This window comes from Cupressus sempervirens, chromosome 8, assembly GCF_028749045.1.
Source record: "Cupressus sempervirens isolate cs-2001-9-10 chromosome 8, ASM2874904v1, whole genome shotgun sequence".
NCBI classification, from domain to species: Eukaryota; Viridiplantae; Streptophyta; class Pinopsida; order Cupressales; family Cupressaceae; genus Cupressus; species Cupressus sempervirens.
In genome coordinates, this window is record NC_143125.1 from 452,880,647 (window position 1) to 452,906,679 (window position 26,033).

At 35.7% G+C, this 26,033-nt stretch overlaps 1 protein-coding gene across 1 annotated transcript in view; it reads right to left on the reverse strand.

Moving 5' to 3' along the window:
- Window positions 1-252: 252 nt before the first annotated feature.
- LOC149543172 (uncharacterized) overlaps window positions 253-26,033 on the reverse strand; it is a 52,279-nt gene continuing 26,498 nt past the window's right edge. The window contains exons 2-4 of the mRNA XM_089798061.1: window positions 4,965-5,111; window positions 4,632-4,712; window positions 253-1,038 (exon numbers count right to left, since the gene is read on the reverse strand). Of these exons, the coding sequence (XP_089654187.1) occupies window positions 562-1,038; window positions 4,632-4,712; window positions 4,965-5,111 (705 nt within the window). The 3' untranslated portion in view covers window positions 253-561. The remainder of the gene's footprint in view (window positions 1,039-4,631; window positions 4,713-4,964; window positions 5,112-26,033) is intronic.

Below are 26,033 nucleotides of genomic sequence, written 5' to 3' on the forward strand. Positions count from 1 at the left end.
TTGGACCATGAGGAGCAGAACACGCAATTCAAAATTGCTCAGTCTAGTCAACTAATTAGCATGGATGCATGCCAAAGATGCCAGTTGGTAATAGTATAAAAACTGAAAAAGCTGTAGTGACCCGTAGTGGTGTCTACTAGATGCAACAATTATCCACCATTTAATGCAAAAAGACTCGGCAACATGACTGTAAATGAAAGATATTTGTGAAAGCATAAATTTTGAGGAGAGTTGTTATCCACAAGGATTGCATAGCGATGAAAATTTTAATTTTAATTGAAACCAAAAATTTAGAACAGAGAAAATAAGGAACTGTGGATACAACCCCTGCTCTATATCCAAGATAATGTCATGTAATGAGTTTCCTGAAATAAAGTAACTCTCGCTGTTTCATAGTGAAGACCTCTTCTTTACAGACTTCCCATTTGGAAAAGCACTATTTGATTGGTGATCTTTGTAAAGAAATTTATGCCAGATAGAAGAAGATCACCCATTCCCAGATTTAAATACTGCCTCACAACCAGCCTGTCATTAAAACTCACCTGCTGTATCAACAGTTACTCAACCTTTTCTTTCAGTTTCTGTTAGATCCTGGGTATCTAGGCCCTTGCTCCTTTCAGATCCTGTGAAATCGTTGGAATCTCCATCCATATCACTTTCTGATTCTTGAAAATCTTCAGAATTTCCATCTCTATTACTTTGAGATCCTGGCAAACCTTCAGCGTCTTCAGCTTGATTACTTTCAGATTTTGCTACGTCATGAATTTCTTCACCTATGTTACTTTCATTCTCTGCTAAGGCTTGAATAGCCTCACCTATATTAGGTTGTTGCATAGGCCTCAAAGGCGTTTTGCCTTGTGCTAAAAGTTCTTCCTCCTCTTTTCTTTCTTCATAACGCTTACGTCCTTCAGTTTTTGCTGATATCATGATCCTATCTAGAAAGTCATGAGTTGGAAAATCTTTTGGAACAAGCTTCCGATATTTTTGAAACCTTTCCTCAGCTTCATCGTTCTTACCTAAGACACTGTACAGAATACCCTGCCAATCACACAGCTATTTTAATAGAGCCAAAAATGCAATTATTTAATCATGACAATCAAAAGTTTTGGAAAATAGATAGATTACCGTGCAAATATTTTCGAAGTTCCAACATTCTGACATAGAGCTAATTTTAAAAAACACAGCACTGAAAGGATTTGACAGCCAAATTGCAAATTACCTACCACATATTGTCCATCCATTAAAGAATGTGCAATAATTTGCAATGCCCTAGAAAGGTACAAAGCGCTACCACACTATCAGTGATTTGCTTGGAAATAAAGCCTATTGATACATTATCTTTTTTAATGATCCAGCCATAAAAAAATAAGTGATATATTTGCAATGCACTAGAAAGGTACAATGCAATACCACAATGCTAATGATTTGCTTGGGAAAAAAATGTGTAATTACAGTTACAGTAGCCATCATGTGCAAGGATAACCCTAAGTTTAGATTTATTGATAATTTGATATAGATGAGGAAGTATACTTGGCATGTGAATGTTTTAGAGATAGCAGGTACCAAGTATCAACTTCACCTAGCTCTATAGGTTTGAGTATGCCTATATTATCCCCAATGGTGGTTAACTGAAGCACAAAACCCTCTTGCTGGAAATTTTAATTTGGCTTGGATTGAGTTTAGATTGGGGAAATTTTGTGGATATTAGTTATTTGGCTTGCCCTCATCTATTTCTACTTGCCTTCTGATTTTGTTTGTCTTGTGTAGTATTTTGCAATTTCTACAATTTTGAGTGTTCGCTTAGTTGTAAAAATTTGGCTTGGAGTGGGAAATTAGATTGGAGAAATTATGTGGATATTGGTTCCTTGGCTTGCTCTCATCTATTTCTACTTGTCTTTCGATTTTCATTTTGCCTTGTGGAGTATTTTGCAATTTCTAGATTTTTGAGTGTTCACTTGGTTGAGGTAGATTTCCCTTCATTTATTCTTTGCTCTTCAATTTAATTGTTAAAAAAGCATTGGAAATATTCTATTGGATGAATTTAAACATGATTCTAGTTTGTACAACTGTTTTTGTTTGAGATTTGTATATTTACCCAATTTGGGGTTTCATATGAGGATTTTGTAACCATTATGCCACCTTTTTTCTAATTCGAAACTATATTTTGTGAAATCAGTCGCATTTTTGGGATGAAGGATGCATGGGAGTGCAAGGGAACCAAAGGGTTTCTCTACGTTTTATCCGTTGAGTTCAAATTTTTGGTGATTTTAGGATGAATGGTCTTCATGTCCGGCCTTGAGACAATTGGATAAATATATGTCACATCTCAGTTTGGAATAGGAATATGGATATCGATATATTACAATTGATACAGCATGTGAAAATCATTGTGGAATCGATGTGAAATACGCACTGTTGGTTTGAAACCAATCGAGCGAGTGTCATGATTATTGCTGACAAGTACATAATATGAAATTGAACAATGTGTTATGAGATCTTGTATTGTGCTATTGTAATTTCAATCTTGCTTTGAGCTTGGGATAGGTGTAGAGCCTATTAGAATATTATAATGTTTCTTTAATGGCCATCTTAATTTATCTTTGGTTTAGGTAGTTTCTATTTTCATCTTTAGTTCACAGTTGTTTCTTTTAGAAACATCATCTTTCTAAATCTATACAAGGAGCTTTCATCTCCTTTGTTCAGTACAACATCAATTTACCATACAAAGCCAAAACTGGGGAGTGGCTTTTGATAGGGGACCAAAGCACAAAGAGGCCACTGGGACAACCATTGGAGAGTTGATAAATTCAAGTAATAACATAATTAAAATAAAAAATAGGGAAAACAAATAATAACAAGCATTTGGTATGCATGCAATGAGTGCTCTCATAGGGACACATCAGGAAAAGTTTGGCCGTCATGTGACATTGACCTGGCAAGTCAACTTCCTTGTCTTCATGAGAGGATTGATTTCCGCACAAGCCATTCTTGGGGCTATGTGTTGACGCTCCCGCTTTTAAACTCTCCACCCTACCTTGTATACGTTTGGGTGCTGACCCTATGCAATTGTGTCATTAATTAATTCCTTGTTATGGATGTTTCTATGATGGTGTTCATTGTGTTCAGTAACTCTTATCATTTCTTATGTTACTTGGAATTTCAAATTTGGGGAAAAATCTAGGGCATTAGAAAAAGAGGACACTGTAAACTTCTAAAAGATTGCTTAATGGAAATACAAACCTTGTCAGCCAATCCAGAGTTAGCATGACCACAATATAAATATTTTATTTCCAAAGACCATAGCTGTTTGTAAATATCTTCAAGATAAAACTGTTAAAAAAAACTTTTTGTGTCAAATTCTTATTTAAAATTTATTCTTTAATGCAGTTTTATCCAAAAGATCTGATGAGCACAATGTTCTTAATAGCAACAAAATTTGGAAGCTCAATCATGATTAACTTCAAAAAGATCAAGAATCCACGGTTGATATTGACCATTGGGAAACTAGGATTCAGTTGGACCTGCAGACATATGGAATAAGGTATCCCTTTTGTCTTCACCCTTGATGAGTTGTCTGATTCTCAATGTTACAAGATGACAGACAAAGATGGGAGGTGATTATATTGTGAATTATTCAGTTAGTAAATATTACAAACTGATTGGCTGCCAGTAGTCATGGTGTGTCCTGCATGGCATGTTAGGGTGTGTCCCCACTACGGGAATAGTTTCTTTCTGTTGATTTACAGTTTTGGCATCAGTTGTTTAGGTTTTTCGTAATTCCTCCAAGTCTGCTATTCGCATTTGTAAGCTGGCTGTGCAGGCATATGGCAAGGTTTATTATTAGCTTTTATCTGCATGTGTTACGGTTTGGCTTGTGCATTGATTTCCACCTGCAACTCTCAACTAGGGTTTCAACTGCAGGATATTGGTTGATTTTTGTATTTTAATATAACCCCGAATCTTATATCTAAAAAACATGTTATAAGTTGATTATTCTACAATCAAGCATAAAAGAAAATATCTTCCTGAGGTCCAATGTTTGTATCAAAAAAGGAAACCAAAAACGCACTTTTTTCTGGTTAGAATCCTTGAAATCAGTCTAAATTTCAACACAAGAATCTTCAGTAAAGCTTGGGCATAAGGGGCATCTAAGTGTAGTAATTAGTACATATACAAAGTCCGTGTATGCATAGATCTAATCTGGGATTTTGTGGCATCTAAACTGTTTTACCTCTGGCTTTATCAAGCTAGATATGCAACTGAAGCACTTCAAGCAAGAATGAATTTTTGAAATTTTAATTCAAGCTTTTTCCATGTGCAAAGTACTTGCAAAATAAACATTATAATTTTAAAAGAAAATCCTTGAAATTCAGTTACTCCTGCTGTTAATTTTCTGATGTATGCACAATAATAAAATATTCTCAACTCGGGGTCCTGTCAGCATAATTCTATTGTACATGTTGCCAGATTCCATGCCTAGAAGTGTTAACATAAAATGTCAAAGCTAATTTATTGTAAATAACACTGCCTTTTCAATGAATCTTAAAAGATTTATAGTCCTGCTAAAAAGTAATTCTCTGGAAGTTATATTTCCAATGCTAAGATTTTAAGGAAAAATTTAGCACACAAACCTGACAAAGGTAAGGTCGAAAATCTTTAGGTTTTTGATCAACCAAGTCCTGATACTGATTCAGAGCCTCTTCCAGATTGCCCTGCAGATCAAACAACATCAGATCTCTGCTTTATTTGCAAACTGAGGTGATGATTGTGACAGCTCATCAAAACCAAATAAAAAGGAGGCTTGTTTTATTAGTAACACTTTATACTTAAAATGACAATAAATTCGAAATGGTCTGTTTATAAATGCAAACACACACAATGCCACTTTGCAAGCACACGCGTACGTATCTACTCAAATAACTCGGGCAAGTAGCCAGTAGGTGAAAAACTCTCAAATGTATTACCTGCAAAATATATGCATGTGCTAATAGTAACCTCATGTTATATGCTTCCTTATCTAGCTGCTTCATTATTGCTTTCTGTAAACGTTTCTCCAGTATTTCTACCATGGCAGTATCTTCACCTTGTTTGTGCATCACCATTGCTAGCCCCTACAGAGACTCATAATTATTACCACAAAATAGAATCTTCTGTCAACAACCAAATTGAAAAATTTACAGTTATCATAATCAAACTTTCCTCATTCTGTTCCAATGACCAAGATATCTGAGCAAGTTAAGAACCCAATACTTTAAGCAAGCAAAGCACATCACACACTATTCCTTCCAAAGAATAACACTGGGTCATATTCCTCCCAAGATTATCATTTACACCCTCTCACACACATACTAGGCTATTAACTCATTGACCTCACTTTTGAAGCCTTCACAACTTTAGTCTTATGCTTATTGCTTGGCTATACCCGAAATATCAACGATATTTTTGAAAAAAAAAACTGATAATCACATATGTTTCCATAACCAGACCAATGTTATAGATACAACCTTGACTGATTGGTGATTTTAGACTAATTGGTTTAAATGGCGGTACAAATCTAGCAAGCAGATCTAGCGGGTATAAGACTGAACCCTATAGATGCCATCTAAAATTTGCTGACATGCAATGAATGACCAACCACATGTGCTCACTGGACTAAAACAAATGTCTTGCAATCAAATCGGCCATCATGAAGGAGGCTGTGTGAAAAGTTTTTAACTGTCAATATACAAGTGTGTATCTGCTCTGTAGTACCATTAGCCTTGGTATAAGATCTTTACTATTTATCTACTTGGCTCATTTCAGTGCAAAATTCTAGTTCTAACAGAAGATTGTGAATGGGAAGAAGGTAAACAAATCCTGAAAAATGACTGCTTCAATTTACTTCAAAAACAACTATGTATTTATTTCTTAAAGAAAAATAAAAAAATCTGAAAATTCAATAACTAGCAGAAAGAGGGGCGTCCTTGTTGTCAGATTATGATTGTAAGGACATATTGGTGTTTGTTTTATCACAATGTCAACACAGAATAAAATACCTATTAGACTAATTTAGTATTCTGGATTTTTGCTATTTTAGCTCGTTATTTGAGAATCTTAGTTAATGGCCATTTAGGTTCTAATTTGTATGTCTTGATTTGATTATTTTTAGTTGTCTATAATAAGATAACTTTGCTTTTTGCTTTTTAGTTTTTTGTTAAAAGCTTTTGTAAATTCTATATATTCGGGTATTCGGTTAAATACAATTATTCAGTTTTTTAGAGTTTTGTGGTATTAGAGCAAGTGACGAGGCATTAATTTTTTTATGCACTTCTACTTGGATGTAATTTCCAGATTTGTTTTTATGAAGAAAAAAATGCATTGGAGAATTTCCTGCGGTTCATGAAAGCTTTGTGGAGCAATTTTCTAAACATTTTTTCTCCATATGCGACTTTTTCACATTACCAAGGGTTTTAACAAAACCATAATTTTCTACCTGTATGAAGTTTGTTATTTTGCCACACGGAAGTTTTACCATTTTCTAGGTTTAGCTGATAATTTTTCTGCAACCAAGGATTTGCACAAAAAATTCTAGGTTTTCAGCAAAATTTGTGGTTTCTGAATTTTGCATTATTTTGGAAAAAAATCGATTTGTTTTCTGCAAGGGGGTTTGTTTTCTGAGCAGTGCCTAAAAGTTTGTGCCAGTTGTCCACTGAAGGTTTTTGGTAGAAAAATCATATCTTTCAATTTTGTGAGAAGATAACCTAATTGGAAAACGGCAGGGATGGCGTCGCTGCCCAACATCATATTGGAAGGCAATCAACGCTTCAATGGCAAGAACTAGTGCCTCAAAATTTGTGCCAGTTGTTCACTGAAGGTTTTTGGCAGAAAAATCAGATCTTTCGATTTTGTGAGAAGATAACCTAATTGGAAAACAGCAGGGATGGCATTTCTGACCAACATCATATTGGAAGGCAATCAACACTCCAATGGCAAGAACTATAATAGCTGGAAGCAAACAATGCTTCCAATTTTTTAGTACGTGTTTGGATGCAGTTGTTCTAGGTACAACTACTTGTACTACAATAGTGGCCTCCTTCTTGTCAGATTATGATTGTAAGGACATATTGGTGTTTTTTTTATCACAATGTCAACACAGAATAAAATACCTATTAGACTAATTTAGTATTCTGGATTTTTGCTATTTTAGCCCGTTATTTTAGAATCTTAGTTAATGGCCATTTAGGTTCTAATTTTTATGTCTTGATTTGATTATTTTTAGTTGTCTATAATAAGATGACTTTGCTTTTTGCTTTTTAGTTTTTTGTTAAAAGCTTTTGTAAATTCTATATATTCAGGTATATAGTTAAATAAAATTATTCAGTTTTTGAGTTTCATGGTATCAGAGCAAGTGACAAGGCATTAATTTTTTTATGCACTTCTACTTGGATGTAATTTCCAGATTTGTTCTTATAAAAAAAAATGCATTGGAGAATTTCCTGGAGTTCATGAAAGCTTTGTGGAGCAATTTTCTAAACATTTTTTTTTCCCTATGCGACCTTTTCAAATTACCAAGGGTTTTAACAAAGCCATAATTTCTACTCGTGTGAAATTCGTGATTTTGCCACATGGAAGTTTTACCATTTTCTAGGTTTCGCTGATAATTTTTCTGCAACCAAGGATTTGCACAAAAATTTCTAGGTTTTCAGCGAAAATTGTGAGCAGTGCCTCAAAGTTTGTGCCAGTTGTTCACTGAAGGTTTTTGGCAGAAAAATCAGATCTTTTAATTTTGTGAGAAGATAACCTAATTGGAAAACGGCAGGGATGGTGTCACTGACCAATATCATATTGGAAGGCAATCAACGCTTCAATGGCAAGAACTATAATATATGGAAGCAAATGATGCTTTCAATTTTTTAGTATGTGTTTGGATGCAGTTGTTCTAGGTACCACTACTCGTACTACAATAGTGGGCAACAACCAAAACAAGTTTGATGAGTGGAACCAAGAGGCAGTTATGCTGCAGAAATTATCAATTACCAAAGAGATGCTTCCAAACGCGGCATCAAGCAAGAGAGCTAAAGAGATTTGGGATCACTGGAAGAGTCTTCAAGAGACATTTAAAAAGAATTAAGCATTCTTTCTATAGAAGTGTTGCTTTCCCTCATGATAAATGAGAAGATGACTCCACAGGAGCATCTTATGAAGATCACAGATATACATGATCAACTAGAGACCACCAGTTGGAAGATGGCAGAGGGCATGATGGTGATTATGCTAAAAAGTTTGTCATGCTCCTACAAATAATTTATTGAGACACTCAACATTACCTCCACTAATGTGATTTGAAATTTGATGAGTTGTGCAATAAATTGTCTTAGCAAACTAGGTGGAGACAACAATTTTCTAGCAGCAATAACATGGTCAGTATGGAACAAGCATTTACTACCACAGATAAAGGCAAAGGCGTGTCCACTTAGCAGAAAGGACTATACGCATCTGAGGAACGTTTCCAGAAGAAAATCACATGTCACTATTGTGGGAGGCTTGGTCATATCTTAACGTTCTGTGAAAATTGGTTGGTCAATCAAAAGACCAACCAGGAAGAGTCTGGGCAGCAGGCTCCTATTGCAGAGCACTCTGAAGAGAAGTCGGCCTACTATGCTTTATGATAAGCAGATTTTCTTATGCAAGTTGGGCAGTTATAGAATGACCATCAAGGGAGGGTATTAGACTATTTTTATTATCCTAAATTCTTGCTGTTTTCAGCTCGTTATTTTAGAATCTTAGTTAACGATCAGTTAAGTTCTATTTTTGAGTTGTCTTGATTAGATTATTTTTCATCACCTATATTTAGACAACTTCACATTTTCTTTTTTGTTAAAAACTTTTGTAAACTCTATATATTTGAGTATTTGGTTAATACAATTATTCAATTTTTTAAAGTTTCAATACCAAGTGGCAAGGATACTCTATCCTCTCTTGGTAAAAATCTTCAATGTGCTAAACAGACTGTGTGATCACAAAGACAACTCCAAGGTTCCAAACACATGCGAATTTTGTTGTTTAGGATAGACTCTCACAGTAGGATGATTTGTTGGAAAGCTCCACAGGCACTAAGGTGATTATTCAAGATTTTATCATTCAACTTTTGAATTTCCTTTTTTTATAATTATTTTGATTCTATTATTAATTATTTTAACTCTCGTGAAGATTTTATAAATAAAATCTAAAGAAGAGGGTTTCAGAAGATAATTCTAACACTAAACTAATTCTATGAACCAATCCTATGAACTCTAGAGAGGACTCCAAAAAATGGAATCTGAAATCTATCCTTGCTTCGCCAAATTCAAATACTCAAGAATGGTGCAATCTTCAAAGGTATTCTAAGGATTTTCACATCACATATATTCAAAAGCATTTGAACAATAAATACAATAATGGAAATTAAATTTTCTATCACAGGTTCAGACTAACCTTACAGAATAGCTGAGAATTGTTCAACTATCAAAAGTATGAATATATCGATTCCACAAAAATAAAAATGCTCATCAAATCGTCATTCAATTTAACATAAGAATAAAATCTACTTTAAGTCACACAAAAAACCATGCAATTTGCAAAAGATATTAGATTTGCCAAAAATTGAACCATGGTTAAAAAATGTGGCAATATATCATTAATCACATGGAAATATTGTCAGTCCTCAGACCTCTGTTACCGAGTTCGCACCCTGCAGCCTGGATTCAGGTTTGAGTTGGCATGGCTGCAGATCTGGGCAGGGTCCGGATTTCAAACTGTGGGTCCGTCCGGGTCCTTGCTGGCATGGATCCAGGCAAACCCAGGAGGACCCACAGCAGTAGGGTTCAAAAAATGAAATAAGATAACTTAAAATAATGTTTTTCTTAATTTTTTTTAATTAGAAGGAGCCTAATAAAAAACATTTCAACTCATCTAATCTCTCATTTTGGTGTGCCCATTTTGCAAATTTTAAGAGAAGGTTGTAGGGATTGTTTGTTCCAATACTGAGGATCTAGATATGGTTGCAGCCGGGGATGAAGCAATTCATCCCTCATTGTTTTGTTTTAAAATTTCATTTGCTATTTAGTAATTCAAAGTATGATTTCCTTTGCAATCATGGACATAGATTAATGTGCGGGTATTTGACATTTATCTTTGACATTTAGCATTGATCAATGATCAAGCAACATATATTCATACAAATGACTAAGTTTTGCAATTATGCACATTTCTCTTGTTTTTTTGTATATATAATGTGCACACACACTCACAAATCCAAATGGGAAATTTTTTTTAGTCCGAATCCATGAACCCGAACTCGAACCCGAACTCGTCCCCAAAACCTGAATAGGTAACTTAGCCCTGGGCTTGTCGATTCAATCACCCAAAAACTCAAAACCACGTTACTGTAATTCGTGCAGTGATAAAACTAGTAAAAACTCGTCAAAGCCTCATGGCTAAAATGGGAAAATCACAGCATATACAAAGACAATTAAATTTTTAAAAATAAATTAAAGTACAGTTTCAGGGGCTTTTTGGGTGACGAGTTATCACTTTTTTTAACTTTTGGTCTATTCATATCCACACTGTTTCAGCCCACAAATGTGAAAAAACTTAGGGACAGCCCACGAAAGCGAAAAAACTTAGCAACAGCCCACGAAAGTGAAAAAGCTTAGCGACAGCCCACGAAACTGGAGTCTCGGGTGATTGATGCAAAGATGGCAATAGAGAAGCTGATTGGATGAGATAACAGAAGAGTGGATGTTTGGGAGGCAAAAAGGAACAGCAGTTTTCAGGTTTTTACTTTTTTATTTATTAAATATTTGCAATTTGATTTTAAATATTTGTTTATTTTTAAAATATGACTATATAATATTTATTTAAATTTTACATAGGAATTTGATATTTATCATTTGAATTTATAAATTATATTTCAGTTATAATACATATCGTATTTAGTTTTACTATTTATAAAATACATTTATTATTTATATTTTGCATTGTATTTAAACTGTAAAATACTTTTCTTTTCTTTTTTGAAACTGTAAAATACATTGAATCAATGAATTTATAAAATATTTTTCCACTCTATCTAGAATATAAAAGTAGTATGTGTTCTACGATTTTGGTTTATATGTATGTGTAGTTAAGAATATCTTAAGAAATTATATATTTTAAGATGTTCGATAAAAGTGCCAATTTTCTGGCCAAGTTTTTGGCAATTATGAGTTTTCCAAAAAAATTGGACCGGTCAAGTAATTATAGTCCAAGCTTTTCAACTTTGAATTGAACGATAAATTTACTTAAGTTTTTTTTACAACAATTTCTCTAAATCCTCCCTTCACAATGAGACAACTAGGGTTTATATAGGAGATCAAAAAAAATTAAGGGCCAAGATCAATTTAAGATCATCAACCAAGATTTAGACAACTACACCCTAGTCAGGGTTTACAATGACTATTCAATGAGAACCCATGGGAAATGAAAAACTTAGATAGTGTTTTCTTCTAGAAGAAAGCACCCCTTATACTTCCCTTGGTAGCATATTTAGTGAACATGGACATCATAGGCATGAAATTATATGATTGGTGGAGACAAGTGGGTGTCACCTTAGCATGCTTATCTCTTTGAATCAAGTTAGCTTTGATCGATTCTCCTCCAATTTCGAGAATTTGGGATTTTGTAAAAATATTTCCAAATTGCATATCTTTAAACCTCCTTGAACTCGAAATTTTATCTTGTTTGAATGCTCTTCTTTATCTTTGATCCGAGATCTTGGGCTTCTCAGTGTGGACTTTGAAATCTAGAAGATACCTTTGAAATCTTCCCTTGTCCATCCATTTTTCCTATCATGAAATCCTTCATAGGTGACGAAGTCCTTGGTTGTGTTTGGTCCTCATCTATGAATGACATTTTTCCTTCTACTATTTAGATTCCTTCCTTTGATCTCTAGAAATCTAGGGTTGTACAAGCTTGCATCAAACCTACTATCATCTTTGGAAATGCTTTTTTAGGTCTAGTTTTCAAGAAATTTCCCATACTTAGGCAATTTTCACCATTGCCTCCTAAGTGATTTGACTTTCTTTTCTATGCATAAACTTAACATTTTCCCTTTAAAACTTTGCCTTATCCTCTTTTGAACTTCGAGTTTTCTCTAGGTGCTTGGTGATCTCCAATGGGTTAAGACATCACAATTTTCCATCTTTAACTTGGCTCCAAATAGTGAAATTCATCTCTTGATCTGCATTTTTCATCTTGGTATATAATTTGGGATATATACTAGATGATAGGCTTTCAAAAGCATATATCCCAAAATACAACTGACAAAAAAAGGGCTTACAAAATATGTCCTGATCTTACACCAATTGAAAGTATAACAAAAGAATACATACTCTTGAACAAAACTTCTTGTAACAAAAGAATCAAAGAGTAATGCCCTCGAACAAACCTAAGAATAGAAACGATACTATTGCATATGCCTTCTCAAGACCCTTTCTCTTGCAATGAGTGTATGTCAAGTAGGCTTCCCGATAACTAAAGGGACTCCACCAAGAACTAAGAAGAGTTTGTTACTGTGTACATTTTGCTACCATTAATGCAAGAACTATTGACACAAGGCGCCACCTCACAACACTGGCTAAATAGCTGAAGATTTGCACCTTAGAAAGTGCCCCCAATTTGCCCTATTCTACCCATCCATTTTGACATCTCAGTCCTCCTTTTCAGCATGATTCCGTCCAATTACTCTATCTAATCAAATTCGATATGACACTGTATTAAAATATGATAGCTTTAGCAAATATTTAATATGATCAAGTTATATATATATAGTTAATAATTTAAAATAACAAAAATGTCCTTCTATTTTGATGTCAAATTATTGTATATTCACATTTTAATGTATAAAATCTATTTATAGATTACGAAATATTATTATTATTTTTTGTCCATAAAATAAATATAATAAGAAGATAAACTTTTAAAAAATTAAAATTTTCAAATATCTTTAATCATAAATATATTACAAAATTTAAATATATTGTTGGAAGAAGATATTATGATTTTTGATTGACTTATATTGAATAAGTGAAAAATTTAAAGTACTTTTAATATTAAATCAAAGAAATTTATATTTATATTTATGATATTTATGTTCTATTTTTTAAGTATGAAGTAAATGAAATGAGTCGAAATTTTGTAACAAAATATATGAATATTTAAAGATATAAAGTGAAGGAAGAATGTTACTCACTAAAGAACCAAAGAAAATCAAAGAAGGTTTGAAGTTTGCTAAAAGTAAATATATTTAAAAATTTTATATTTATATTTATAATACTGAGTAATAAAGTTCTGATTTTCTATGAAATAAATGAAATGGTTTGATTTTTTTTTTAAATTATCTTATTAATTTTTTAAGAGAAAATATAAGTTTATATTTAACTTTTTATTCTTATTACAAATATAAGTTATATTAGGAAGAATGTAATCTCCTTAGTATTCATAATACATATTTTTGAACATATTAAAACTAATATTTATAATTAGATTTTTACTATATTATATATTATTATTGTTTTAAATTGGCAAATGAAACATTCTAAAATAAATTACAATATATTATTGTAAAATAAGAAAAGAAATTTAAAATCATGGAAAACGATAATATAAATTGTTTCAACATAGTTGAAATATAAAAATATACAATTTTAACAAATATATTAAATAAGTTTTAAATAATTTCTTATCAAACATATCTTATTATCATTATTATTATTTAATTTCAACAAAGATTTTAAATAAGTTTTAAATAATTTCTTATCAAACATATCTTATTAACATTATTATTATTCATTTGTTTACAAAAGATAACAATATAATTATTACTTTTACTTTTCTACCATTATTCAGTAAAAGACAATTGAAAATCATAAAATACTCTACAAAAGTAATTATTTTTTGTTTGAATTTTTTCATAAATTACTAAAACAATTATTTAAAAAATCTAATTATAATATTTAAATAAATAAAATAGATCAAAATATTCATTTTATAGACAAAAGTAATAATATTTCTTAATTTATAAACTAGATTGTATACAATTTTAAAAAATAATATACAATCATTTAATAGTAAAATAGAACATTTTATTATTTTAATCATTAATTTAAAAAGTTATATATTAATAACTTTTCATATAAATATTTGCTAAAAACATTACATTTTAATAGAATGTTGTACAAATTTGATTAGACAGAGTGATTGGATGGAATCTGGCAAAACGGAAGGACTGGATTGTCAGATCAAACGAGCAGTGCTGGAAAAATGGGGAGCACTTACCAAGGTGCAAATCTTCGGCTATTTAGCCAATGCCCCACCTCACAACTACGAGCCACCTAATAGAACTATGCGGACGATTAAAAGACATAGCTCAAACACAATATGTAACAGTTGGAGCACAATAGAGACACAGCTCACGATATGGAACAACAACAAAACATCTCTAACACAATAGACACAGCTTGAGCATGATATGAGAGTCATACGATGTCTGGACAAAAACAATAATAGACAAATGTTGAACCTCTTCCTAAAAAGAACCTACGAAAAGAAGACGAAAACATTTTCGCAGCTCCGAAACAAAACAGAGAAACAAGAATGTCAAGGTCCATCATCACAAGTATATTTCTAAGAAAACTCCGAGCAGATCACCACAAGTATAAATGGTCTCTCATGCAAGTACTATATCTTTAACAAAAGGGACTTCATGCTCAACCAAGGAGTTCTCCAACAATTTGCACAAATTCAATGCCCCTAGACTTGGGTGTCATGTCACCAAATTTTAATGTAATAATTTAATTTAATTAATTAATTAATTAGTCCCAGAATTTAAATAATATAATAAAAGGACCATTAATTAGTTACTTTAATAAATAAATATAGGCTCCAAGTTAATAATATTTATATTTGTGGTTCCGATTGATTTAGTATATCTCAAACCCATTTTTATTTTATTTGTTTTCCTAGGTGTTGCCATCGACTATCTTTGTAAACCCTAGGGAGTTCCTCCAAAGGGTATTTAAGCACAACAAGAAGGTAGCAGTTGGCATGCGATTTGGATTATTTTCTTTGTATTGCAAATTCTTGTTGGAATTCTTTGTTGTTCGCCATTTCGGAAGTGAAAGATCTTTCCTACTTAGCTAGTGCGGTTTTGATGGGATTCAACCCTCACCCTATTCCGATTCTCTACATTACTTGGCAAATCCGTGCACCATCTTCATTTGTAGTTATAAATATTGTTTGTAGAACTTCCCCAATTCTGTTGGCATCCATTGTTCTTGCAATCTGGACTACATATTTAATATCATTGATCATTTGGAATCATCTGTGCATAAAGTCAACAATGGCAAACTCATTGGCGTAAAGGCACCGTATCAAAGCAATTGTCTTCAGATCGAGATCCCTTTCGAGAAGTCACTGCCTACAGGGTTGAGATCCCCTTCGAGAAGTCATTGCCTTCGGGTCAAGATCCCCTTCGGGAAGTCATTGCCTTCGGATCAAGATCCCCTTCACGAAGTCATTGCCTTCAAGTTGAGATCCCCTTCGGGGAGTCATTGCCTTCAAGTCGAGATCCCCTTCAATAAGTCATTGCCTTCGGTTTGAGATCCCCTTCGGGCCAAGATTGCCTTCGGATCGAGATTGCCTCTAGATAGAGATCCCCCTTCGGGTCAAGATTGCCTCCAGATAGAGATCCCCTTTGGGCCAATATTGTATTCAACACAAGATCGCCTTCAAACCGAGTTCGCCCTCAGAACATTACATTGGGCAAACTTAGTGTCAACTTGTGGATATTTTTCATATTTTATTTAACAAACCAAAACTTCCAAGCCATCACAAGTTGGGCAAAGATAACTTCATCTAGATTTTAAGAAAATTTCCATTGTCAACAACCTTATGACTAGGCAGACTTTGTAGGAACTGAGGAAATTTTCAATTAATATTTTTTCCCCCTAGTCTTGGGCAGACTTCTCCATGACATGAGGGATTTCCTCATACTTCTCAATTTTTCTTCCAACCCTAGGTGAACTTGATCTTGCAAACAGGACTCTGCCATGCCTTAGTCAAATTTTCAAATTCTTTTAATCCTTGTCTATGAGGACTTGGTACCTTGATGAGGACTAATCTCCATGAATTCATGAGATTGAAATCCAAAACTTCCCATGCTTTTCCTTGTTTGAAAATTGCAACCTTTGGCTTCTAAAAATAGAAACTTCAAAAAAGAAAATTTCAAACAAAGTAAAAATTAGGCAATAAAAAAGAAAATCCCAATTGGCCTACCAAGGGAAAAAATGAAACTTTGGAAAAGCAAAAACAGAAAAAGTTATCTTTTCCTATAAAATAATTAAGAACAAGAAGATTTCCACAATCCATATGAAACTAAATTTTATGCTTCTGGATTCAATTGCGTGATTATTTTTGCATCAACGTTTCAAATCACTCTCTATGATCCTTGGCCTCTTCTAAAAATAGAAACTTCAAAAAATAAAATTCCAAAAAAAGTAAAAAAGTAGGCGATAAAAAAGAAAATCCTAATTGACCTACCAGTGGCAAAAATGAAACTTTTTGAAAAAGCAAAAACAGAAGTAATTTTTCCTATAAAATAATTAAGAACAAGAAGATTTCCACAATCCATATGAAACTAAATTTTATGCTTCTGGATTCGATTGTGTGATTATTTTTGCATCAACATTTCAGATCACTCTCTATGATCCATCATTAGGATAAGAGAAAGAGAACATCATGAGGGATCACAAAGTGTGATCCGAAGCATTGATGCAAAAGTAATCACACAATCAAATTCGGACGCATGAAATTTAGTATAAAATAATTGTCAAAATTAACTTCAGAAACTGTTCATCTTCGTCCCTTGGCCTATTTGAACCATTCTGTAGTATCAAAATACTCTTGGTCATGCTTTCTTCCTTTCACTTTTAATAATGCTCTTGGATTGCACTCCTAAACATTGTAGTGGCAAGAGACCGGAGGCTGAAATAAAAACACCTAAACAAAACCCTAAAAAAGAAAAAAGAAAAAAAGGGTCTCCATTTGAATGGGGTGATGTGTGTTTAATATCTGAAGACATTTTTATTACCAATTGACACAATACCATTTATATAGGACATAACATCATATGGAACAAGAAGTTGTAAGTTACACCAAAAATTTGAAGATTAGTCACATCGACCGCACTATAACAGCCAATAAATCAATTTCAAAAGGGGACTTGATGACTACATAAGCCAACTTTTTTGAATTCTATTAACTGCAGTGCCTCAACATATCTTAAGTACAGCAGGAGTAATAATGACACTGCTGCCCACAATGTCATTACCAGTTCAAGTACTCTCACAAATCAAAGATTGATGAATCCAGCCTGTCAAACCATTCATTGCATGTATAAAGGACAAATAAATGCAGATAGGTTAAAAGATCAGTTCCATCAGGTAAAAATAATAATATAATAAAAATTAAAAAGATCCAAAGAAAATTGCTTAATTGAGCCAAAAGCCAAAAACGTAAGTACTACTTTACTAAGATTCTTTAAGAAGGCCAAAATATTTGTGAACCAGGCTGACTAAGAAGAGCTCCTTTAAGAAGAAAATTATACCTGACAAGGCCTGCATTTGCCTTGTAAAAGACGCCAGGTCCAACTAAAATAAAACCTGAATTGGATTGGTTCACCTAGTGACCAAGTTCCCTGCGGATCCCTGCCAGCCCCTCAGCATATTTTTTCATCTCAATGAGGAACATGGATGAAATCTACACCACTACAAACCACTTCTCACTTTTTAACTGCACTTTTATCATGGGTTTCTCATGAAGGACCGCAACAATCTCGAAAGGCCAGAGCTTTGTGTATCGACAGGTCATATATCCACTATACGATGACCCACGTGGTGTCACATGCAGTGTTGCGGGGAATTCATGGCCATGTGGTATATAGCAGCATCTTGAATGAGAAACTTGATGTCAATAAACAGCACACACAATGGGGCCTAACATTTGTGGGACATAATGAACAATCAATTTTATTTCTACAGTTTGGGTAATTACTACTAATTAGACATACAAATTGTAATACTTCACTTTTTACTTTTACTGTCTTTAATCCTTTTCTTTCTTTGTATTGATTTGACATTAGACATTGAAATCTGGTAAATTATCATTTATATATTCTTTAAATACATTTAAATCAAAGCAACAAGAATCAAAATCGGATCAGAATCGGCAAGGCCGAATCAAATTGTGAATTGGCCATGAATCGGAATCGAACGGCCACGAATCGGCAATTTTTTTCCCCTTGAAATTTAGTAACTTATTTCATAAACCCTTTATCACTGATTCGATTCACCGATTCACAAAAAATCATTTGGCTTGAATCGAATCACCGAATCACGTGAATTGGTTGAATCGCCATGATTCTTGGAACTATGATTTACATACATATACTCGTGTGAATGCAATTAAATATATTTAAATAAATATTAAGATGTATCTATATATTTTGTGTCTATATTAATGTATGCATGTCTGAGTTTCCTGCTTTCATGAGCGATCAGGTGCCTATTCTGCATTAAGACTGCCCCAACTTCCTCTCGTGAACCATCAAATTCCAGCACTAAGGACTAGGTGAAATCTGGTAATGCAAGAATGGGGCAAGTACTCATAACTTCCTTTAGTTGACCAACCACATGCATATCGTGCCTCATCTGTCCACCTAAATACTCCTTTCCTGGTAAAATCTGTTAGGGAAGCCCCAAGATGTGGAAGATCAGGTGCCTATTCTGCATTAAGACTGCCCCAACTTCCTCTCGTGAACCATCAAATTCCAGCACTAAGGACTAGGTGAAATCTGGTAATGCAAGAATGGGGCAAGTACTCATAACTTCCTTTAGTTGACCAACCACATGCATATCGTGCCTCATCTGTCCACCTAAATACTCCTTTCCTGGTAAAATCTGTTAGGGAAGCCCCAAGATGTGGAAGACCCTTAACAAACTCCTGTAATAACTACATGAACCAAAGAATCCTCACAGCTCCTAGAGTGTCTTTGGTGGTGGCCAATCTAGAATTTGCCCAGATCTCTTCCTAATGCACCTAAACCACCAATCCACTAATAATGTGGCCAAGTACAAAATCTCTGTCCTCCTGAATTCACATTTGGAATCCTTCATATAGAGCAAATTGTGCTTCCATAATACTCGAGACTTCAACAAGAAGTTTCAATTTCTGCTACCATGTTTTATTGTATATATCATCAAAAACACAAGCATTTATTTCCTCAACTGCTTGTTGAAAATATAATTCATGCAGGACTAGAACATGACCAATGCATTGGTAAACCCAAAGGGCGTAACCAGAACTCATAGGATCCATAATGACACCTGAAAGAAGTCTTGGAAATCAACTGCTCCTAAACTCTAATCTGATTGCAAACCAATCTAAGATCTATTTTTGCAAAGACAATAGCACAATGAGTTCATCCAATAATTCATCAATCCAAGGAACTGGATATCTATTCTTAATAGTCTTCTTATTCAATGCATGGTAGTCAATACACATTGTCATGTCCCCCTCTCCATTTGAATCCTATTAGCGATCTCCTGGTTATGGTCCATTTGATCCCTGAGCAATCTTTGGGCGTGTTTCTTTTTACACATTACAATGAGACCCAATCTTGTTTAAAATTTGTGACGCCAGGCTTGGGTCACTCTTTTCAAATGTATGCCTGACCAACTAGCATCTTGTGGAGGTGAGCAACCTTGTGTAAATAACGGTCTCTTGTAGTCTTTACAATCATCAATCACATTATTTCCAATTTGCACTTCCCAGTTGGAGTTCTGACGTGGAATATCCTCCCTCATCTGTTATTGATATCAATTTGGTGATGTCTCTTAGCAGAGACCATATTGGCAAGGCGGAGACAAATCAACACTGTACTATTTCACCATATGCTGTGATAATCAACAACACCTCCATAGTACACAGCAATCAGCTCATATGGGAGGTGCAGTGACCTTTATAGCAATTGCTTGCCATTTCATTTCAGTGATACGTAAATTGTGTTTGGGGTGTGATCAACTCACTTCAGAAATACTGTATCTCAGATTGTACAGCAATCTACTCCAACATTACATATATTGTATTTGGGCTGTGATCCCATAAAACAAAGGATATACTTCATTGATACTGACATATCAGATCATACAAGGGCTGCAACCTACATTAGAATCAGACCAAGGACTGCAGCATATAACAGTGGTATGCAAATTATCAGCAGCATAAACATGTGGTGTAGTCACGACATCATCTATATTAGCACCACATGAGTATCCATCATTGGTCGTTATCAAGCTCAAAGGAGGACAAGAGACATCCCACATCCCATCAGCAATCAGACGACAGCAGTTGAGATCATAGTAATCATAGGACCAGACATATATTTCAAGCTCCCACCAATCCAAACATCATTGATCTTTCTGCATTTCCCAAAGCGGACCATTGTTTGCAGGTCAAAATGCTTGATTGTTCTAACTGTACCCAAGTGTTTATATGAATCTAAGATTGTAGCTATTTCCTTCCAAGCATATTGTGTTTTGGCATATCTTTCTTGCCATTGCATACTTGGGATATTTCAGCGGTATCAAAGCCTTGACCCTTGCCAGCCTACAAGGTTGAAGTTTATGAACAGAAAGAGATAAGTTTATATAGTCTATCAAAGTAAAAGACAACACTCACTAGATAGAACGGGAGACACTCAGCCAGATCCAAGCATTTTGGCCATCTTGGCCAATTCGGCGAGCGGAGGGCAAAGGGATTTTGATGCAATCACTTGTTTGATGGAGATGAGGAATCATGTTCCCAACAATGGAGAGACCAACAGCCACAATGATAATTTAGTAATGGGAAGACCCACATTCAATGATCCTCGGCCACTAATTCAAACCCCAGCATGCCCACCTTTCCACCGAGGACCAAGCAACAATAGAGCCATATACCTTCATCAGTAGAGTTGCAAGTACAGTTCAAGCAAGATTGACTCAATAGGGGATCACTATAGATTAAAATATCACACACTTTCTCACAAATATATAGAATAATCCAATTGATACATATGAAGTGCAACTTAGAACATACCATTCATACCACAATACCAGTAGGCAAGGAAATGATTTCTTTATTAATACCAAAAACCAACATGAGCACATTACCAATGTTCCAAGTATTTATAGACGGTCAGTTCGTTGGACACCAACTGACGCATTTCCTCACCACCTAACTACCCAACCCGACTAGCTTTAACAAGCACTAAACATAACAAGTATTCCGACTACATCTATTCCCCCCCCAAAAAAAAGAAGATGACTTTAGAACATGAAACAAAAACTGTAATTTCGAGGAGGATGGGAGGACATCCTTGTGCTCAGAGTTCCCCTTAGCTGTTGCAAGTCTCGCTCGGCTATCTTCTACTTTGTCCAAACGCCTTGCAATACCCATAGCACGTCCATCTTTTTAGCTTCTGTCATGGCAACCTGGCTCTCCAACTCAGGTTTTTCTTTGTTCTAGGCTTCCTGCATAGCAGCTTTCTCCGCTGCTCGTTGCTGTTTAAGACTCTTTCATTCTAGCTCCTAGACTTTAGCTAGGTTTTTCTCCTTTTGAAGTTTCAAAAAGGTTCCCCAAAAGGCAACCTCTATTGCTGTCAGTGTCTCCAAAAGAGGTGATTGTTCCTGTCTCATAGAAATGATAGAGCTGCTCGTCCATGTGGTAGCCATGTCCTTCGCTGAATAGCCACCCTATTCCAGTAGTTCCCAATCTGTGTAGCAGTCAGTATGCATAAAGGCAGCCAACGCCTCTGTTGTGATGATTATGGTCTCCAGATTCAGAGCCCTGGCCTATTGCATGATCCTCCAAGTAGAATGCTCCATGGCATGAAGCTCAGTGAGGAATAGTTTGGCCTTGGCTGCAAAAGATGTTGTGTCTAGTGGTTCTTCGCGCTCACTTTGTATCTCAACTTGCTCCTCAGTAGCTGTCGCTAGGGGTGAAGACACCATGCCTTCCTCTTCGAGTAACCTATCCACTTCCTCCAGGACCGTGTTTGTCATAGCCCCATCGGTACTAGCTAGTGTCGTCATGCTAAGGTGTGAATTTTCCCAGTTTTCTCCTCTCCTACTGGTTGTATCACAAGAGCAACCGGATGGACTACTTATGGACCCCGGGGTGTTTGTACCCCTACTTTATGAGCACATTTTGGTTGGTACCTCAAATCTATGACTTTAGTACGAGAGGGTTGTTCTGGAAAGATAAGTGGCACCATCTTCGGAACTAAGACTCTGGAAGCCCCCATGTCAGGATTTGTTGCCTGCCACCTGTTCCTTCCTTGACTTCTACTTGATTTGGTTTGGAAGTATCTATTGCCTTAATTCTATCAGGATCACTAGGTGGTTTTTGGTAAAGTTATGGAGGTTTTGCTACCCTTACTGGAAGTGGTCCCTCCATAGGTGGTAACGTCATTGCCTGTGGAGTCCCCTGGAGATGACTCGGACGAATCTCCGCCTCCTGTGAGTCGGAGGAGGATGAATCCATATCGCTGCCTTCTTCCTCTGAACTTTCATCATTCTCTTCCTCTTCTGATTCTTCAATCACTATTGTTTGTTTTGATTTCTTTTTCTTGGGTTCACCTCCATTATGAGAGCCTACATCCAAGGTATCCAGATGAAGCTAGTAGGTCATAGCTGGTTTATATGGTTCTACTCTTCTAGTCGGTACCAGTGTTCCCCGGTGTTCGCTACTCACCTGCGTGCGTACTACCTCTAAGAACAAGGCCACTGTATGATGAAGCATATAAAAGGCTTTATGTTTCAACTCCATAAATTCACGAAGTCTATCGGAAAGAAATTTAGCCCAGTTATATATTTGCCCTTTGTACAATCCATCCACTGTAGGTAACATCCATAGGGCAATATCAGAAGTGTGGCTGCCCGCAGTGAGCTTGCTTTTAACCAAATCTACCACGCAACGCCATTCCTCATTTGCGATAAAAAATTTCTTCAGACCCTGACTGTTCTTCTAGATTCCTTCCCATTCCATACCTATGAGGTCCTTCCGGCACATTACTTGCAGCCATTTTTTCTTGTCTACTGCTGTCATAAAAGAAAATTTCCACTTCTTGCCCTCTGTCAGGAATTCTGAAAACCTTACTTATTTCTCCTGCTGCATAAGAAATTGTCACCTGTTGCCGGAAATGTTGTATTACAAATTTATGACCTGATTTCTCATACCCTGTGATTAAATTCCGTAATATAGACTCAAACTTCTTTAATTAAAAAATTGGCATAAAAATGATTTATCTTCCTTTGTTGTACATAACGCTTTCTTCAGCGGATGGTCTGCCTCTGCTTTTTCCCACCAAGTCCTGGATTCGCTTCATATCACACTTTCAAATGTAATATTTTCAGCAGTGGTGGTGATTTTCTGTGTCACCTTCCCTTTACTCGTCATCATCTTCCTTACCTCCTTTGCTTGCAATGCAACATATTTCTTCTTTTTGGAGTCGATAATGTTTCCCTTGCTCGAATTCCCAGTACTAAATTTCACCATTATGTATACCTCTATTAGTTCCCAAATCTATTGAACTGATTGTATATGCCACCTGTACGAACCATCCTTCCACAGTGATTGCTTGTAACCAACTTCCACAAGTTGTCTCAAATGTTGTAGGGATTTCCTAGGTACTAGGAATGCCTGTCGTACCTCTGTTTGCCATTGTTGCCATACGTCCGTCTGCTGTCTTCCAGACTGTTGTCATATGAGTACCTCCACTTTCCGTACAAAACTCCCTCGTACACACCCTTGCTGTACAGCTGAAAAGTTTGGACTATGATGTCATGCGAAAGCGAATGATTGCCAAATGGACACGGAACTTCCTCGTGCACACCCTTGCTGTACGCATTAGAAGCTTAGACTTCGATGCCGTACGGATGTGGATGGGTACCGTACAAATGTTATCTGGCCGTGTCATACGCTGCCCTAATCAAATGGAAGTTGCTGATGTCATATTGCGCCCTACTTCCGTACGGACGTATTTTGGTGTCGTACTCTATCTTGCCCCTTGTATGAATGTGTTTTGGTACAGAAGGACGTGTTTTGGTGCCTTGTTCTCATACAAGCATGTTTTGGTATCCTCCCTTTTCGTACGGTTGTTCGTATGGCTGCCCTTTGTATTTGTATGACTATCCCTACAGCCACTCTTCACTCAAGTCTAGCTGCCATCTCTGCAATTTCAAGGATGTCATCTCCGTCTTTGGCACTCCCTTCTCCGTCACTATGGGTACTGTTTTGTGCAATGTTTTGCAACTTCATCTCTTTATAAGGACTTGGTTCGGTTTTTTCTATTTTTGATTTTGGTCTTTTTTCCTCTTTTATATTTATAAAATAGCTACTTGCCACTTTATTCCGTCTCTCATACGCTTTTAACTTAGACCCATTTACTAGATCTCTGATAGGTTTGTTATCCAAAGTAGATAACTTTATTGCCCCATTCTCTTTATACTCTATGTACTCCTCCAGGTACTTCCCTTCCGACTGAGATTCTTGTATTTGCAACATATTACATTCTACGTGGAAAACTTCATAGTCTCCCATTTGCCAATGGAATAATCCATTAAGGGAACTTGTGTCGTTGTCTAAACATTCCTCTAGTCTAAGCACTCCTTCCTCATCTGGTTCCATCCCTCCATAGTCTTCTCCTTCAAAGTCTGATGCCAAGTCCTAACTAACTGACCGATTCTTGAGGTCTGCGATGTACTTTCTTCCTTCCAACTCAATAGATAGAGTGTTTCGCTTCCAGTTATGGGTAGCTTTTGGTGCGACCAACCATCCCCTGCCTAACAAAGCATCGTATCCTTTCTTTTCTAAAGGGATAACCACAAAATCAATAAAAAATTGTTGTGTACCAACAATGACTTTTTGTCCCATCAGCATTCCTATACTCTTGATTCCATGTTGGTCTGCTCCTACTAGTTGAAATGTCAGGGGCCAGAGTGTAGGTTTCCCTAATTCCTTCCATGTTTCTTCTGATAAGACATTTACACTAGAACCTCCATCCACAGTAATATGAGAGTTTGCACCCTAGTATCTCCATCTCTACTCCCGTTGGTGTTCTCCCCATCCCTATAGTGAACAATTAATTGTCTTCTATGTGTACTTCTCCTTCCTTCTCTTTCTTTGAGGTTGTCTCTTTCGGTTTTGCCCCCTATGTTAGTGCCACCTGCAATTGGGGTAATGTTTCTAATAAATCCCCTATTTTTACTGGGATAGCAGTTTCCAATACTTGCCTCACAATATTAGTTATACCCCTACTGGAAGTAGGTTTTTCCAACATTGTCTTTCCTCGCTCCCCCATGCTATCTTGAATGTCTTTCTTTGCTTCGTGAAATCTTTCCATCTCCATACTAGCATCTAGGTAGATTAATTGTCTGGCTTGCATCCTGGTGACCGCAAGAATTTCGTCTTCTACATCTTCAATGTCTAACATATTTACTCCCTTCTGTCTCGAACAATTTGCATCTTCATGATTGCCTGGCCCACACCATTTACAGAGCATCCCTCCATTTTGTCCTCCTCCGCTTTGGCAATCTCGTGCAAAGTGTCCCCATTCATTGCATCTCCTACACTGGATCATTGGTCTCCCTTTGGAATCATACTGAAGTGGACGCCGAGGTGTGTTGTTATTGTTATTGTCATTGTTATTATTGTTACTTCCCCTCCTGTTGTTTTTGTATCCTCATGGTGAGGCTTCCATATTTATAGTCTTCTAAGGAGTGAAGGGAAGTGTGGATTGTTCCCCTTGGGTCAGGAATACTTGAGCGCTTCGTGTTTTTAAATTGTAAGGACAATCTTTAATTGTGTGCCCCATTACCTGACAAATCTCGCAAAATGCTTTCTTCGAGCAAGATCCTTTTGTATGGCCTTTCTTTTCA